This window comes from Lepisma saccharinum, chromosome 14 (assembly GCF_977018435.1).
Source record: "Lepisma saccharinum chromosome 14, izLepSacc3.1, whole genome shotgun sequence".
NCBI classification, from domain to species: domain Eukaryota; kingdom Metazoa; phylum Arthropoda; class Insecta; order Zygentoma; family Lepismatidae; genus Lepisma; species Lepisma saccharinum.
The window spans coordinates 43,038,545-43,055,953 of NC_139242.1; the positions used below are offsets into that span (position 1 = coordinate 43,038,545).

At 38.8% G+C, this 17,409-nt stretch overlaps 1 protein-coding gene across 8 annotated transcripts in view; it reads right to left on the reverse strand.

Moving 5' to 3' along the window:
• Window positions 1-4,853: 4,853 nt before the first annotated feature.
• LOC145998819 (ATP-dependent chromatin remodeler Mi-2-like) overlaps window positions 4,854-17,409 on the reverse strand; it is a 117,675-nt gene continuing 105,119 nt past the window's right edge. For all 8 annotated transcript variants that reach the window (XM_083135465.1, XM_083135467.1, XM_083135464.1 and 5 more), the window contains exons 36-37: window positions 9,394-9,576; window positions 4,854-5,693 (exon numbers count right to left, since the gene is read on the reverse strand). In XM_083135465.1, coding sequence (XP_082991591.1) covers window positions 9,400-9,576 — 177 coding nt within the window. In that variant the 3' untranslated portion in view covers window positions 4,854-5,693; window positions 9,394-9,399. The remainder of the gene's footprint in view (window positions 5,694-9,393; window positions 9,577-17,409) is intronic.

A 17,409-nucleotide genomic window follows, 5' to 3' on the forward strand; every position in this document is an offset into this window, starting at 1 on the left:
CAGTAGACATGTCTACGAATTGACTAACTGAAAATACTTCAGGCTGGCATTGGATCTCTTTCCCTGCAACATTAGCATTTAGTGGCCACCACAGTCCCCCGACCTAACTCCTTTGGATTTTTATTTTATTTTACCTAAAGTTTCAGATACAGTACTGAATGACAATTTTACACTGAAACAGTAACAGCAGGAAAATAACAACAACAACAAAACAGAGTGCAAGATGGCACTGAAAGCAAATCAAAATTATACATATATCGTTAACAATTTTCTAAAACTTTGTTCTGGCAAGAATATGTCCACATTTGGAGGCAGGTTATTATATGAGTGAGGAAGCCTGTAGAAAAGAGACCGCTGTAGAAGGGAGCCTTGTGGTGGGATTGTGAAATAGCTTAACGTTGTGGGTTGGCCATGCGGGGACTCGTAGATGAAATTTGTTGAGCAGAAATTCGGATTTAATTTTACCATTCATGATTTTGTGCAAGAATTTCATGTCTGCTAATTCGTGACGAGTGTGTGGTGGTTGGATATTGAAGACAGCCATAATATCTGTTTTGTGAAGGTGCCTCAGAGAAGGTGTTCTGTGGCGAGGAAAAAGTTGAGAACAGAATCAATCCGGGAAAGATTTGTTTTTGAAGACATGGTCCAGATAGGAGAGCAGTATTCAAGAATGGGGGAGATAAGGGATTTGTAAAATATGCTGATTGATGATTGGTTTTGGATTTCAGTGAAGCTGTACAGAAGACCGAGAAGACGCATTGCTCTTTTAGTAGTGTTCGTAATGTGCTCATTAAAGTTTAGTTTTTCGTCGATGATAACTCAGAGATGTTTTTGAGAGGAAACTTTTTTGATGAGATTGTTTTCAAGATAATAAGCAGAATCGAGTTTGTTCCTTCTTAGGAAAATGGTGAAGCAGGAGCATTTCTTAGGATTCAATTGAAGTTTCCACTGGCGACACCACACAAGTAGTTCTGTAAGAGCTTGTTGTAGGATTAAAGCATCGTGTTCTGATGAGATTTCTGTGAAGAGTTTACAGTCATCGGCAAACAGAAGTATATTTATAGGGAGAGAGGACAGTCTGTCAGGGAGATCATCCATGTAAACAAGAAACAAAAGTGGGTCTAAGATGCTCCCTTGGGGAACTCACAATACAGGAAGAAAGCAGGAAGAGGTGCCAGGAAGGATAACACGCTGCTCTCGTGCACTCAGATAGTCTTGTAGTACGGATAGAAATTTCCCATGGATGTTAAATCTGGATTGTAATTTATCAAGGAGATTATGATTTATTTTATCGAAGGCTTTTGAAATGTCCAAATATATAACGTCAAGCTGGGAATTATTTGAGATAGACTGAGTAGCATGTGAAAGTAATACCGATAGATTGGCCAAGCAAGAGCTGCCTGGAAGGAAACCATGCTGAGCAGTCTTTATAAGGGGAGATGTAAACTTTGACAAAAGAGAGATTGGTCTATACGAATTTGTGAAATTTTTGTCTCCAGATTTGTAGATAGGTACAATATTGGCACGTTTGAACAAGCCGGGAAACACACCTGAAGAAAAACACTTATTAGGTAAGAGGCACAGAGGGTGAGCCAAGGAGTCAGCAGTTTTATGAAGAAAAATTTTGTCGGGATTCCATCTGGGGCTAAGGACCGGCGCAACGGCAAAGAGGAGAGATTTTACTTCTTCAGGGGAGGTTTTAATCCAATAGTGTGTGTGTGAACTGATACACTTGACTATAGGAAGAGGTTCAGAAATTGTCCCTGTGGAGAAATTTTCATGAAAAAACACATTAAAAAGTTGCGCTCTCTCATCTACAGCGGTGGTAGAATTATGCACAATTTCAATCGGTACACGCGGGTTCTGCTTTCTTGAATTAACTAACGAAAATAACTTCTTTGGATCAGTCATACACTCTGATGTTAAGTTATTTACATAATCAATATACTTATTTTTGAATAGGTTTTTTGAGTGCCTCCGAATATCACAATGTTTTATAAGTGTGTTCATTGGGGTACTGTTTCCGCAAGCTCCAAGCCTGTTTCTTGTATTTCAAAATATTAGTTCACTATCAAACCAAACCGGGTATTTCGAAGAGTGCACTTTCTTGGTGGGAATAAAGTCATTTATTGCAGCATGCAGAACTTCCACAAACATCTCCACGGTGTCGTTGATCTCTTCCTGTTCCAGCAGAAACCAGGGGTTGGCATCTAGTGCTCTGCGAATTTCATTCCAGGGGGCTTTTCGCCACAGCCGGCGGGTCCGTTTTGGGGTTGGAGGTTCTTGACCTTCTCAGAGGATGGGAGGTGCAGTGACATCGAGAGAGGCATGGTCTGAGGGTAGCAAGTTCCTTTGTGGAGTTATCTCCATTTCGCACAGTGTTGCCAGCACATATTACTTTCACCTCGTGTTTTGTGCATGTTTTGTTGCTTCAACACAATGCCGTGTATGAAAATGTCGATAAACCATTTGTCATTTGAGCAATTTGCACTTCCGGTGGTTGGAGTTTCCCAGTCAATTGAAACATTGAAGTCACCACATAACAGGACATTTCCGCACTTCATTGCTGCCAACACCGAATCCCTGCAAGTTTCAAGGATATGCAGGGGAGAGTTTTTGTGCGGGCTGTAGTAGGCACCAAGAAGAAGTTTTTTACCTTTCAGAATATTAACTTCCACCCAAATCATTTCACAGGCTCGACTCAGATCACCACGTACTTTACAGTTCCATTTCGTGTTTAAACAAATCATGACACCACCCCCATGTTGATTTAGACGGTCATTTCTAAAAATATTAAAGTGATTGGCGAACGGAAGTTCAGCGTCACACAGTATCATTCAGCCAGGTCTCGGTAAAAACTAAACAGTCATATTGTATTAATTCACTGAGGTTTATAGCACAATCAGAGAGCTTGTTTTTATGCTTTGTATATTCTGATAATATACAGAAAAAGCAGTTTCATTTTGATCTGAGGGACCGGGGTTCAGGTGGATGTCACCGCACATGAGCGCGAGGCACATCAGGTGAAAGTGCCGGGCGACGTTTGCTTACCTTGTGGTTGCTCCCCTTGGGTCGGTAACTGCGACATGGCTGCAGCGAGTCCAGGTACACATCCAGCTGCAGGAAATAAAAACCTCCTATTTCCCAGGATCCATCCATCAAACTTAGAGTCAATACTGAAACACTAGGAAGCTGTTCTCCACAAATACGATGTTGAAACACACAAATATAACGTAACACCAGAAGAACAATGACAGTTTGCGGAGAGGAAAAACATGCTCCGAGTAAGATCCACCATATTGCACTTGAAGGCTATCGTGTACCAGTGTAAAATTAATGGTGTTGCCCACCTGAAAAGGAGAATGACTGATGCATGTGCACGAGTATGACCTGATGTGCTTCGTAGGGTGTACGACCTTTGGGTTCAACGTTTGCAGAAGTGCAAAGAAGAGAACAGTGGCCATGTGGAATATGTTTTGTGATGGTGATAGTCTGTTGTTTTTGTGGTTCACAGCTGTTCTCCTTCACTATGCATGTGTTTGGTGTGGTGTTACACAGTGTGTATGGCACACACTCCTTCCTTCCAGAACAGCCCGCAAAGTTCAAAACCGACACAAATATCTTTTCTAAGTGCAACACCGTTACAGTTATCATAAAATGATCTGCACTATTCAATTCCTTGTTGGAAGAGGGTGTAATTTGATATGTCACATGACAATGTTGCAATTTGAAATAACAAAGTTGGATCCAATATGGCCACCGCCAACATGGCGGACGACGACTGCAACCACATCATAACGTTTCCCCCTCCCCCAAGATTAATACCATTTGAATTTAGATCAAACCTGTACGCAGTTTGTAAATATTTAGCCCGGTCCTGACTTTTGGCCACACCCAAATTAAAAATGTTACTGCACCACTGCTACGTACACAGTAGCCTCTGGTTGAAATTAAGGTTTTCAGCCCAACTGGTACAATTTCTAGAAGGTATGGGAGTTTGTGATCTTGTAAGGTAGGTCCGAATCACCATGTTATAAGAAAGGTGGACTTGAGGTTACATCATCCATGCTGGTATGCCCATATTGGAGGTAAGACACTGTCATTACACAAGGAGGAAGTTCATCTACGTTTCGTGATGTATCATTTTGTCTGATCCCCTTTCCTGTATGCCTATGCAAGTAGGTTACTCTGCTAGGTTTGGTGCTGCAAGAACACTACATGCGTTCACTATCACTACAGGGTGGCCCAAACAAAACCATATCTGTTTAACAACTGGTTTATAGGTTGAATTCTGCCTTCTGTACAAAACCATATGAGCAACATGTCCACGGTACTAGTTACTGGAATATTTATTTCTTAACCATTTTGTCAACCTTGCAGAGTCATTTTAAGTTCATGTAATAGTAATACATGTATTAGCAGGATTAAGGAGATTCTATGAGAAAGTTGTGTCTGGAAATACAGTGGAATGCCGATTTTATGTTCCTGGATTTCATACTTTTCTATATTATACAGTAACCCCTCCCCTGAGTTCAGTAAGTAATGCATTCCATAAACCTTTACTTAACTTGAATTTTACGGAAGTTGAATTTGTAAATTGCTTAATTGTAACTTCGTAAGAAATGGCAAAACTTATTATTGTGCGTGTGTGTGTGTTATTAACAAGCATTATTTTATAAATGAAACATCATGCAGCAGTATTTACTCGGATATATAAAATATAAAAAGTATGAAAAATATATAAAACAATATAAAAACAAACTAAAATCACACTTTTTCAAATAATCCCCTGAAAAACATAAAATTGAGGTTCCACTGTATAATTCAAGGGTACAAATTAAACCAATTTTAGAAAAAGAGAGATGGTATATTTGCACAATGGGAGAATCGGAATATTACAAACTTTTTACCTGCTGGACTGTGAAATATGCTAAAACTTTAGTTTATGATGGAAAACAGAATACCATACAAACAGATTTTTCTTTAAGTAGTAATCTAGGCATTACTATTTCATCTACTATTTTTCAAACATGTGATTTTGCAATTCAAAATGATTGCCAATAGCCAGGAATGAGTAAATGCTTTATGGTAAGTATTAAATGACCAACCACCTCCAAGCCTGAAAAAACATTCTTACAGGTACAATGTTCAATACTAATTATCTTTTTTAAATAAATCTGTGCCTCAGATAATTAAAAACAAATTACATCTTACACATTAAAATTACAGTATTGAAATAACACTGTAATGTGATTTAAATACAATACACCATGTACAAGACAAAGGATATACATGGAAGAGGAAAACCGAAGAACGTTCAATATTCAAGTACAAGGCTCAAATGACATTAGCTTACTGCTTGAGTATGCCATTGAGCTTCTATTTCACAAGTACTTTGTTCTCAACTTCCAGAATTTCAATACCCAATTTTGTTCTTTCTTAATGTATGAAAGGAGTAAACACTAATGGTCTACCATAAAAAATTAGATTTGAGAAAAACATCCGAGGAACAACATAGCACTCTAGAGCATGAGATCATTTTCTAACGCACGTTAGATGACCAATGTCGGAGAATCAGCAACTGTCCATTGGAGGGCAGCTACCCAGCCGTGAATTTATAAAGAAACACACACAACACTCTTGTCTGTCGCTTCTGCACATCCCTGCAACATTTTGTTACAGGTATACATTTTCTGAAAAAAGAAAAGCACATTACACAGTGCATGACTAGTTAACATTAACTTGAGATGAAAATATTTCATGTTCTACGATTCAGAAGGAATATACCTATGAACATAATAATACAAGTGATTAGTTACCATTTACTTCTATTATTGTTTCTGGTCCATGTTTGTTGTTTTAAACAATGTTTTCACTGTTTGAAAATGTCTTATTGAAATTATATGATGCTGGGATAGTCACAGGATGGTTATAATACTTCTTTTTACAAGAAGACTAGTGCAAACTAATAACTAGAGGAACATATTTGTGGTAAATAAAAAGCAAAATTTCGGTACAAAAACAGTCAATTTCGGGTTCAAAAGCGGTAAATAAAATGAAATTTCGCTATTATAGCGGTGAAAATGCAGCATATAAAATGACATTTTGGTTTAAAAATGTGAATATAATCCCAAATTTGATTTAAGAACTGCACTATTACACAAAATAAACATATCCCTTCTAATAGCACATTAAATCATTAACAGAATATTAAGATTATTCCTGTATAAAGGGGTCCATTTTTGCTTCTCAAATGTTTGCAGCAGAATTAATCAATTTTCCATGCATTGCATAACTCACAGGATACTTCAGACTTCACAAAGTGTCGCGTCGGTATTTAAACGGTAAATTTCGTGTTTATGAGACTATTTCGCATTTTGCAGTTCATTTCACATCATTTCGTGATAAAACAGGGTAGGGAAATGTACCTCACACCTTTCAGAAGCATGATAACATTACAATGTGTTATTTCACATTTCGTGTTTTCGTCAAAAACATGCATGCCTCTACTAATAACGTATATTATTTGTTCTTAATAATGTTGGAACAAGGCGTAAGACATGCTTTAATTACAAAAAATATTGGCTAAAATGTTCTTTATTGAACTGCCACTCCACTTGCAGTACAAGACACTCATACTTGCAAGTACTTTGTCTGCTATAAATAGGCCAAGCAAATGGACAATATATTAGGAATGGAACAGATTAATCAATACTCTATAGGTATTGGTCAATATAGGCTTATCAGTGCATCAGTAAAATTATTGATAATTTTACCAATCTGATATACCTCATAATTTCTGCCACTTTGTTGTATTTTTATGGATATATAATATAATCTTCATTCCCTAGTTTTTTGTTTAAGAAAATGTATAAATATCCAGCTTCTTTTGCATTAGTCACCTGGTAACACGTTTATTAAGGAGGTAAATGAACCATTCATGATCTTCAAGGACAATTTGGAATTGGTCAAAATTTATATCGGCCCATCCCTAAATACCATATTTACTCATGTATAATGTGCACTTTTTTCCAAAATATTTGTTCCCAAAAACTGTGGTGCGTATTATACACGGAATAATTCAGACAGCCAACATGAAACTGTACAGGGTCATTCTATGATTAAATCCTGCAGTTTCTGAATATGACAACAGTATTCCATTCAAGATAACAACACTAATGTGAAATGCGGTTGAAATAAGTTCATCACAAAATGAAGGAACGTTCCGATTTCTATGGTGCTTTCGATGAAAGAAAACATAAGGAAAAAGAAAACAATAATTAAAATGTATTACTGGCCAAATAATTATATATGGAGTGTGTAAATTCCTTAATGGAAGAATTCTTGTGCTGCTACCTGCTAGTTTGAAGGTCCTGAATGTGCCATGTATAAATGTTACATTAGTCACGGAAAAAGAATACATTTTGAAGTTCTTTTAGAAAAAGTAAAGAAGGAATGAGAAAAACCACGTATAAAAGTTTGAAGGCCATTTCACATGATTTTTCACTTTGTAATGTAATGTTCTGTGACACCAAGAAAAGCAGTGCAACTCTGGCTGAATTTGAGCATGCACCTTCCATCACCTGGGATGCATATCAGCAGTATTTGTTGGACGAGAAATAATAGAAAACTTCCTGAGCACTGAAAATCCATAACATAATTTCGATCTCGCTTTCTACTATTACAGAATAAATAAGGTGGTTAAAGAGTGAAAGCTTTGGGATGCTAAACACAGTGGAGGGAGAAGGGGGAGGTGGCATGTGTTGCAGTTTTATTGTTTACATATTCTCCTCTTGGTCCACATAGCAACAGTCGACTCATTGAATAGGTATGATGTTATTGACTCTTGATCAGCATAGTAACAGCTTTACGACCTACAACTAAGAAAGCCATTTCTTGAAACTGGATTGTACTGCGCATTATATACAAAATATAATTTTTTGTAACTTTTACCCATCAAAAACCAGGGTACGCATTATACATGCATGCACATTATACACACGTAAATACGGTATATAGGTATCACAAAATAATCTTCCATTAAAACATTGGAAGAAAAAAAAATGCAAATGAAATTCCACACATTTTTTTGAGTAAATATTAGGGATGGAACCTATTAATCGATACTCTATCGGTATCGGCCGATATAGGCATATCGGTGTATTGGTAAAATACCGATTATTTTACCGATCCGATATATCGATAAATATCTGATAGTTTAGTGCAAAATTATGCCATTTTTGTTGTAATTTTTATGGATAATCTCCATGCCCTACTTTTTTAAAAAGTACATGTCTAAATATGCAATTTCTCTTGCACTGCAGTCACTTTGAAACACACATTTTTAAGGAGGTCAAAGAACCTTTCAGGTTCTTCCAGAATCATTTCTAATTTTATATCGGTACTTTATCAGTATCGGCCAAAATTTCATATCGTCCCATCCCTAGTAAATATAAACAGAGGAAGTTGCATTTATTGAAACACTAGTCTTGACTACGACATGCATAATGATTCTGAATGTAGAAGATAAACATTTCAGAGGGTTATAACTTGAAGCACATTTTGCCAAAACTTACAATGAAACAAAGTTATCAATAATTTTACAGAATAATTAATCTGAAAAAAATAGTACACTAGAGAAAAACTGGAACAATGCAAATATCACATCAACAGATCATTGCACAGGGTATTTGAGCAAAGATGATATTAAAGTACTCAATAAGCATGAAGAACAACAACAAATTTTTCTGGTATAACACACTTTTTTTTTTTACCCCAAGGGTTCATTTCTGGCAATATCACTGTCAATTGATTCATCAATTAAATGCTGAAAAGGGAATACAAATGACACATTCTTTACAATAGTCAATAGTTGAATCAGTACCCAAAACATTCTTAGTAGGAATCATAATTGTTAATGCAATTATTATGAAGAATTCAATAAGTATACTATACGTACACATACAATGGAGAGAAGTCAATGCTATTTGACAATACGTTTCCTACCGATTCTTGGGCATGTAAGTCCCTGAACAATGTAGTGATCAGTGTAGTAGTAGTGTAGTGATAGTCTTTCTGACTATTTACTAATGTTACAATTGTAGCTATAGCATATCACTCGGAGATTTACTTCAAAAGCATTCAAACAGCTTTCATCCATCTTTTACCACACATTATCGATATAGAATGAAACTTGCATATACAGATAGGTTATTTAGAACTAGAATTGCAGTTTAAACTGGGTTCCGAACCACTATGTGCCTGCACAATACTCTGGCACTGAAGTATTGAATTCCAAGCAATGATTTTCCATAACATTTTTATAGAATCAATACCGAAGCATCTGTATCAAATCAACCGTGATAATGATGATAAAAAAGAGAGGGAGCATACCTGCATTCACATTTCATTTCCCGTCAGGTGCAAAGGGAGTTGGGGCTGTTGGAGGAGAAGGTGAAGTGACTGGGAAGCTTGTTGGAGGCTGGCCTGGGACTGGATACTGAGGCCTGAATCCACCGAAGTTTGCTGCACCAAACGACGCAGGGAAGCCTCCAGGAAACTGGCTGCTGAGAATGCCTGAAGGATAATGAGGAAATTATCACAATACACAATTAATTACTGTAGATCTAAATACAATAACACAAAAGTACAATATTTACTCATGTATAATGCACACTTTCTTCCAAAATTTTGCCCTCAAAAACTGTGATGCATATTATGTATCCATGGAATAATTTGGACAGCCAACATGAAACCATGCATGTCATTGCATATAACACGAATATATCAACAGTTGCAAATACAAATTACCAGGCTGAATTTCCTTAATAATAGTAATAGTAGTACTAGTAAAAAAGGTACTTTGCAACTCTGAAAAAAGCGACGCAGTTCTGTAAGAATTTGAACACATACTTCTCGTCACACGGGATGTGTACCAGCAGTATTTGTCGGCGAGAAATAATAGAAAATAACTTCCCGAGCGTTGCAAATCCATAATATAATTTTGATCATCTTCTACTACAGAATAATTAAGATGTTTACAGAAGTGAAAACTTTGGGATGCTAAACACAGTGGAGGGAGAGGGGAAAAAAGGTGGTGATGGTTGGTGGCTCTTGATCTGCATAGCAATAGCTTTACAACCTACAACTAAGAAAGCCATTTCTTGAACCGAATTGTACTGCGCATTATATACAAGATATAATTGTTTTGTTGCTTTTCCTCATCAAAAACCAGTGTGCATTATACATGCGTAAATACGGTATGTTAACTCAAGTACAGGGAGATCATCACAAAATTTACAATTACGAGAATCTATTAATTACATAAAAACCTGTAAAAAGTTATAATGATATGGGGCATTTGTTGCATTTCTTTTCACAATATTTAGACCATTGAATTGTTAATTAAACAATGCTATTCTATAACAGGCTAGGAGGTTAGTCGAAAACCACATTGGTGACTTTCGTCAAACCTGGGTTCTAATACCAGCCAGGGCATGGATATTCTTTGAGAGTGCCTCTTCATCAATTTCATCTAATCATCACTCACCCTCATTGTTGCAATCAGCTAAAGGAAGCAGACAAGCGATCATAGATAAAAATATGAAAAACTTATCCATAGGTTTGGTTGAATTGAAGGCCAATTCACAATTTTTTCTTCTTCTTTGCATTTCGTATTTACTATAATTACAGTCAACTCTCGATTCTACGACCCCGGGTATAATGACCCTTTTCCCGGGAACCGTGAAAAATTGATTTGGTCTAGGAATTAATTTGTGCGGTTGTTATGCACACATTGAAGCTGTAGTTCAAACACAAAATACATAAATACCTTAAGAAAAATATTGTCCATCGCGAGCCACCACTTTCGCCCATCTGTCAGGCAAGTTACGGATTCCGTGGCGAAAGAAGTCCTCATCCTTTGAATGATCCAGTCAGAGACCCATTTTTCGATATCTTCTGAAGAAGTGAACCGCTGTCCAATCAAATCGTTATTCATGCAATCGAACAAGTAGTAGTCCGAAGGAGCAACATCTGGTGAATAGGGCGGGTGGGGTAAAACTTCCCATCCGACATTTTCTAAATAGGTTTTGACCGGTTTTGCGACATGTGGGCGAGCGTTATCATGTTGAAAAATAAGTTTATCATGTCTGTTCTCCCATTCTGGTAGTTTCCTGGCCAGAGCTTGCTTCAAACGCATTAATTGTCGTCGATAACATTCTCCATTAATAGTTTCACCTGGTTGCAGCAGCTCATAGTACACCACACCTTTCATATCCCACCATATGCACAGCATAAACTTTGCACAGTGAATATCTCGTTTCGGTTGTGATGGACCTGGTTCACCTGGCTTCACCCAGGCCTTTTTTCGTTTCGGGTTCTCGTAATGGATCCACTTCTCATCGCCAGTAAAAATTCGATGCAAAAACCCCTTTCTTTTCTGTCTTTGAAGCAGCAATTCGCAAATGGTTTTTCGTCTTTCTATGTGTCTGTCTTTCAATTCATGTGGATCCCAATGTGACATCTTTTGAATCATTCCCATGGCTTTGAGGCATTTGGAAACTGTTGTTTGATCAACACCTAATGCTTCTGCAAGTTCTTCCTGCGTTTGACACGAATCCTGATCGAGCAATGCTCTCAATTCTTCGTCTTCAAATTTTTTTGGCTGTCCAGGTCGCTCTTGGTCTTCCAGGCCGAAATCACCACTTCTAAACCGTGCAAACCACTTCTGACACGTTCGCTCAGCTAGCGCATGGTCACCATACACTTCCACCAAAATACGATGACTCGGTAGCACTTTTCTGCATGTTAAAGTAATGAAGCAGAACACCACGCAAAAACACTTTATCTGGCACGAACTGCGCCATGTTCAGTTGACTACAAAATGCTGTTGTTGACGCGTCAATCAACTGCCCTATACTACGAACGATGCACGCTGACAGGAGTTTTCAACGCATGTGTCTATACACGGAACTGTGGGACGATACGCTCGTTACGCCATCTCTTGTCCAGACGCACGAATTAATTCCTAGACTAAATAGAAAAAAGTTGAAAAATTGAAGGAAATCGGCCGAAAAATGCATTTTTTTCCCCCGAATCATTCCCCTCACAATTGGGTCTGAACTAAAAATAGACACCACCACACCATGCTTGAGTGATATCCAATAGCACTTGACCTCTGCCCTCCCCTCCCTCAAGTGCACCAATGTTACCCTGCACCCGACGGCCGCTACCCAACGTGCCAGCCTTGTTTTGCCATGCTTTCTCTTGGATACGCGAGAAGAGAAGATCGAATGTGCTTGGATGTTATTTTAAATCGACCTTGACTTGTTTCCATGTCCTAAGAGCTGCTGAAAACTCGCAGGTGAGGAGGGGGGGAGCAGCCCAAAATGACTGCTGGACTTGCAGTCTTAGCCAATGTGTATGGCAGGTCAAGCTCTTTCATCAATAAATACACCACCTTGAGAGATAAGATCGCAGGAATGTTCCAAAATACAGATGTGTGGCTGGAAGTCTGGTCCATCTATCCAGCTCTGACCTAGATTTCAGTAGGTTCCCGTGAGTGAGCAACTCTCGACCTTGTAGCCGACAACTTCCAGTAACCGCTTTCATTCAAAACGTGTTCTTTGTTCCCTGCAACACTTCATAAAAAAGCAAAACTGTTAGAGATAATCAGAGCCACATAGGTGAACTACAGATCGTCAACCCGCTTAATGCGTTGTCATCCAGGTTTCCACAAAAGTTTACTTCGATCTTACGTGCATCATAACTCCCGTTTCCCACTTCATACGTTTTCCTAACTGTGTCGTAATATCTGCCAAAAAAGTGTTCCGTTGGCTGACTGAATTCTCCCCTTTTTTCTGTCAGCAAAGGGGGGAGGGGCGATTTTCTTGCTCGTGTGCGCACACGGGCTGATTACAGGCGAGGGTGGAAGTGGACCCGACCCACCCCTCTTCCTTTAATATCTAAAATGGGGAAACCAGTTTTGAATATATTCTTGAAAACGAACAAAAACAGAATAAAAAAATTAACCTTCCCCCCTTTTCCCAGCTTTTTCTCCGCCACTGGTGTGGACAGCAATGTTGATAATTGCAGAATTCAGGTCTTTTTTTTATGCTGTTGTCTGCATAGGAAATATTACCCGTATTATTGTCTGTTGTATGGTAAAACGTAAAGCAAGGGAGATTTCTTTCTTCTTTACACTACTGTTAAAAGTTCCGTCTTCGACAGTTGCGTTATCTTTAAAATGCTGGGATTTTTCTCTTCCGCCACCTGTTGCTCGAACTTCCAGCCGGTCTCCTTGTTTTTACGATGCAGCTGGCGTAAGTGTTTTGTCTAGCGTCTGCAAAGCTCTTGCTTGCCGATAACAGCAATGACTCATCCAGCACGAAGGGAAAAGTTATTGTTTTGAATCTCCCAAAGCTGTTTTCATTTGACGATAACGAAATTCGATCTCCAGAAGGGAAAACAAGAGTTAAAACAACTTCATGTTCTGCGCCTTCTGATAAGCAAAACTGTAAATTTAATTTACATCCGCTTTTCTTCAGAACCATTCATGTGAAGAAAAAAAAAGTGCTCAATGTACGAATGGTCGCTGAGATCGATTAAAAAGACATTATTCAAGGGGAAAACTTTTGGAGGAGTGGGTGTTTGACATTGGGAATACTCCTAAATCCAACATTAAATCATCGATTAACGTGAGAGTAAATAACAATCTACCATTTTGATATGTAAAAGTGCGCAGTTTCATAAAGCTTGTTTTCAGTTCATTTTATGCTGATGGGCTAATCGGGACTAAATACAGTCAACTCTCGATTCAACGACCTTTCACAGTTCCCGGGAAAAGGGTCGTTATTTCGAAGGGGTCGTTATTGGAATTTGCACCAATTTTCAGCTTAAAGGGAGCTCAAACGGACACAAAGATGCCTAGGAGATGGTAACACCATTTATCCTGGTAGTTATACAACCTGTTATGCACAGGATGCGTGTTGTGAGAAGGAAAATAGAACATGAAAAAGTTTTCACAAAAGAGAATTTAAAATAATGTTACTTTGTTTCAATTGTGCACAGTCGTTGCTTTTCCAGGAAATTCTTACGTTTCTAGTTCATGAGAAACCCGTTTCCACTGAGACCTATGGAAAGGAAAACAATCTCTCCCTTATTGCAAGCGAAACTCGAAGAATCTTGACACCAGTCAGACTGGTGCCAGCAAAAGTCGGGAGATAATCGGGCAGAATGAATGTTGGATTTCATATGGGTTTATTGGAGCATTGTCTGTTACAAGATTAACTGGTAAGATTAGATCTCTTGGGAGAAACAACACAACCTCTCTAGGTACCAGACAAAAAAAATAAAGGCAGGGCTGTAGTTTTCGTTCTGGTTCGACTGTGTAAAATACATCGTAAAAAAAAAGTCACTTTTCTTTGCTTCAACCAACTTCATTCACCCTCCTTCCCCATTCAAGGGAACAGTCCAAACACCTTCCTTGACTTGCATGGTAATCCAGCGTGAAAAAGGAAATGTGCAACTTGCGATCTATTTTCACCCAATGCGTATTGTAGGACAGGTCATTAAACAACGTGGCAGTTGATAATCATTCGGGTTTGGAATTGAATTTCACTTTAAACTATATTTAGTCCCGATTAGCCCATCAGCATAAAATGAACTGAAAACAAGCTTTATGAAACGACCCATTTTCACATATCAAAATGGTAGATCGTTATTTACTCGCATTTTATGTTGGATTTAGGAGTATTCTCGATGTCAAACACCCACCCCTCCAAACGCTTTCCCCTTGAATAATGTCTTTTAATCGGTCTCGGCGACCATTCCTACATTGAACACACTTTTTTTTCCTCCACATGAATGGTTCTGAAGAAAAGTAAATTAAATTTACGTTTTGCTTATCAGAAGGCGCAGAACATGAAGTTATTTTAACTCTTGTTTTGCTTTCTGGAGATCGAATTTCGTTATCGTCAAATCAAAACAGCTTTGCGAGATTCAAAACAATAACTTTTTTCTTCGCGCTGGATGAGTCATCGCTCTTATCGGCAAGCAAGAGCTTTGCACACGCTCATCGTTAAAACAAGGAGACCGGCTGGAAGTTCGAGCAACAGGTGGCCGAAGAGAAAAGTCCCAGCATTTTAAAGAGAACGCAACTGTCGAAGACGGAACTTTTAACAGCAGTGTAAAGAATAAAGAAATGACCCTTGCTTTACGTTTTACCACGCAACAGACAATAATACGGGCAATATTTCCTATGCAGACAACAGCATTAAAAAAAATATATAATAAATAAATTTTAAAAAACAACTGAATTCTGCAATTATCAACATTGCCGTGCACACCAGTGGCGGAGAATGAGCTGGGGAAAGGGTAGAGGGTCACCTTTTTTTTACTTGTTCTATGGTTCTTGTTCGTTTTCAAGAATATATCCAGAACTGGTTACCCCATTTTAGACGTCAAAGGAAAGGAAGATGGTGGGTCCTTTTCCACCCTCGCCTGTAATCAGCCCGCATCAGCAAGAAAATCGTGGCTGAAACAATCTGCATCCCCCCCCCCCCACGTTTGCTGATAGAAAAAGAGGGAGAAGTCAGTCAGCCAACGGAACACTTTTTTGGCAGATATTACGACATCGACACAATTAGGAAAACGTGTGAAGTGGGAAACGGGAGTTATGATGATGCACGTAAGAGCGAAGTAAACTTTTGTGGAAACCTGGATGACAACGCATTAAGCGGGTTGACGATCTTTAGTTCACCTATGTGGTTTTGATTATCTCTAACAGTTTCGCTTTTTTATTAAGTGTTGCAGGGAACAAAGAACACGTTTTGAATGAAAGCGGTTACCGGAAGTTGTCGGCTACAAGGCCGAGAGTTCCTCACTCACGGGAACCTGCTGAACTCTAGGTCAGAGCTGGACAGACGGGCCAGACTTCCAGGCGCCACACATCTGTATTTTTGAACATTCCTGCGATCTTATCTCTCAAGGTGGTGTATTTATCGATGAAAGAGCTTGACCTGCCATACACATTGGCAAAGACTGCAAGTCCAGCAGTCATTTCGGGCTGCTCCCACCCTTCCCCGCGAGTTTTCAGCAGTTCTTAGGACAAGGAAACAAGTCAAGTCGATTTAAAATAACATCCAAGCACATTCGATCTTCTCTTCTCGCGTATCCAAGAGCAAGCGTGACAAAACAAGCCTGGCGCGTTGGGTAGCGGCAGTCGGGTGCGGGGTAAAATTGGTGCACTTGAGGGAGGGGAGGGCAGAGGTCAAGTGCTATTGGATATCACTCAAGCATGGTGTGGTGGTGTCTATTTTTAGTTCAGACCTAATTGTGAGCGGTAGAGCGCTCGTAAAGGGAATGAGTGGAGGAAAAAACAACGCATTTTTCGGCCGACTTCCTTCGATTTTTCAACTTTTTTTTTTCAAATTTTTCTGTCTTTTTCTAAATTTTTCACGGTTCCCAGGAAAAGGGTCGTTACTTCGAGAGGGTCGTTATACCCGGGGTCGTAGAATCGAGAGTTGACTGTATACAGTTTAAAGTGGAATTCAATTCCAAACCTAAATGACTTTCGACTGGGATGCTGTTTAATGACGTGTCCTAGAATACGCATTGGGTGAAGACAGATCGCAAGTTGCGCATTTCCTTTTTCACACTGGATTACAATGCAAGTCAAGGAAGGAGTTTGGACTGCTCCCTTGAATGGGGAAGGGGGGAGGGTGAATGAAGTTGGTTGAAGCAAAGAAAACGTGTTTTTTTTTTTTTGCAATGTATTTTACACAGCTGAACCAGAACGAAAATTACAGCCCCGCCTTTTTTTTTTGGTCTGGTGCCTAGAAAGGTTGTGTTGTTTCTCCCGAGAGATCTAATCTTACCAGTTAATCTTGTAACAGACAATGCTCCACTAGATACGTATAAAATCCAACATTCATTCTGCCCGATTATCTCCCGACTTTTGCTGGCGCCAGTGTAACTGGTGTCAAGATTCTTAGAGTTTTGCTTGCAATAAGCGAGAGATTGTTTTCCTTTCCATAGGTATCGGTGCAAACGGCTTTCTCATGAACTATAATTGTAAGAATTTCCTGGAAAAGCAATGACTGTGCACAATTGAAAGAAAGTAACATTATTTTTTTTAAAACGTTTTCATGTTCTGTTTTCCTTCTCACAACACACGTCCTGTGCATAACAGGTTGTATAACTACCAGGATAAATGGTGTTACCATCTCCTATGCATCTTTGTGTCCGTTTGAGCTCCGTTTAAGCAGAAAATTGGGGCAAATTCCAATAACGACCCCTTCGAAATAACGAGCCGGGAACTGTGAAAGGTCGTTGAATCGAGAGTTGACTGTACTTCGTTAAGCTTTATTTTGTATTATGTTCATTTAATACAACCAAGGTATGTCTTAT